Source organism: Humulus lupulus, chromosome 2 (assembly GCF_963169125.1).
Source record: "Humulus lupulus chromosome 2, drHumLupu1.1, whole genome shotgun sequence".
NCBI lineage: Eukaryota > Viridiplantae > Streptophyta > Magnoliopsida > Rosales > Cannabaceae > Humulus > Humulus lupulus.
This window is the reverse complement of record NC_084794.1, coordinates 28,172,720-28,173,932: the sequence shown is the minus strand read 5'-3', so window position 1 is coordinate 28,173,932 and position 1,213 is coordinate 28,172,720. Positions and strand designations below refer to the sequence as shown.

Sequence of the window (1,213 nt, the reverse complement as noted above, 5' to 3'; positions counted from 1 at the left end):
ATTTTGCACATGCATTTGGGAGACCCTATTTCCAAATCAGCGTGTCTATTACAAGTTTTATGACATTGAACGTCTTAGCATTAATAATGTTAACGATGTAGAGCGATCAACCATTGACTTGGCGAATTGTTTGATGACCATGGATAGAGTTGGTCAACTTTACTTTATACCTTGGAACATACGGTAAGAAATAGTGTAAAATTTTCTTATTTGATTAGTCATATATTAAAAATTTAATTATTTTACTTAACATACGCTTCCTATTTTAGGGAACATTGGATGTTGGTGATTGCTATGCCAAAAGGAAAATTCGTGTTCTTAGATCCATTGAAATCACACAAACATCCAGAAGAAATTGATTCAATGATAATGAGGTAAGTTTTAAATTTTTTTAAATATTTCTTAATATGCAACAAATATTACATGTTACTACATTTTAATAACTTTTGTTAATTTTCTTTTTAAATAGTGCATATTATAGAGCTTCTTCCAATGCATTACTCGGCAATCCCACAAAGATATTCAATGTTACATGTCCAAGACAACCACAAAGTCATGAATGTGGTTTTTATGTCTTGAAGTACATTAGAGATCTTGTACGGGCATCAAATGCAATGACTACCCTAAAAGAAAAAGTAAGTTCATTTTTATAATTTATTTGCTATCGATAATCTATGAAATTAATTTATATTTATTAATTTTACAGTTTGGTGGGAAGACGCAATATTGTGAGATTGCAGACCTCTTGCCAATCCAACACGAATGGTTAGGCAAATTGATACCATACATTTATCAGTAAGCCTATTTTTGTTTAGTTGTAAGTTTAGTCTTTTGTAAATGTATTAATGTTAAGGCTAGTTATCTTACTTAAGTACTTGTATTTTATATGTTTATGTACAACATTTTTAATTAATAAAAGTTATCATATTTTCATTCAAAAAAAACTCTTAACCAATTTCAATTGTAAATATATATATAATTGTAATATCATATAATTAAATTGTTGAAAAATAATTAGGCCAAAAAAAAAAAATTAATTAGATCAATTAAATAAAATTAGGCCAAAATATATATATATATATAAATAGAAACCATCCATTTAAAAATAATTAGAAACATATATTAAATTAAAAAGGCGGGCACTTTCTACTTCTGTTTTTAGGTAAAACCGAAGTAAAATGTGCACTTTCTACTTCGGTTTTACCTAAGAACC

The 1,213-nt window shown here is 27.3% G+C and overlaps 1 protein-coding gene across 1 annotated transcript; it reads left to right on the top strand.

The window, feature by feature from the left end:
* The first annotated feature begins 275 nt into the window (after window positions 1–275).
* On the top strand, window positions 276–901 carry LOC133815929 (uncharacterized). The gene is made up of 3 exons (XM_062248685.1): window positions 276–374; window positions 470–635; window positions 707–901. Exons 1-3 carry the CDS (start codon window positions 280–282, stop codon window positions 797–799), a joined length of 354 nt encoding a protein of 117 aa, XP_062104669.1. The 5' UTR covers window positions 276–279; the 3' UTR covers window positions 800–901.
* The last annotated feature ends 312 nt before the right edge of the window (window positions 902–1,213 follow it).

Coding starts and splice junctions, on each gene's coding strand:
- LOC133815929 (XM_062248685.1), top strand. CDS start 280: ATGTTGGTGATTGCTATGCCAAAAGGAAAATTCGTGTTCTTAGATCCA. Junction 375..469: donor ATTGATTCAATGATAATGAG/GTAAGTTTTAAA, acceptor CTTTTTAAATAG/TGCATATTATAGAGCTTCTT. Junction 636..706: donor TGACTACCCTAAAAGAAAAA/GTAAGTTCATTT, acceptor TTAATTTTACAG/TTTGGTGGGAAGACGCAATA.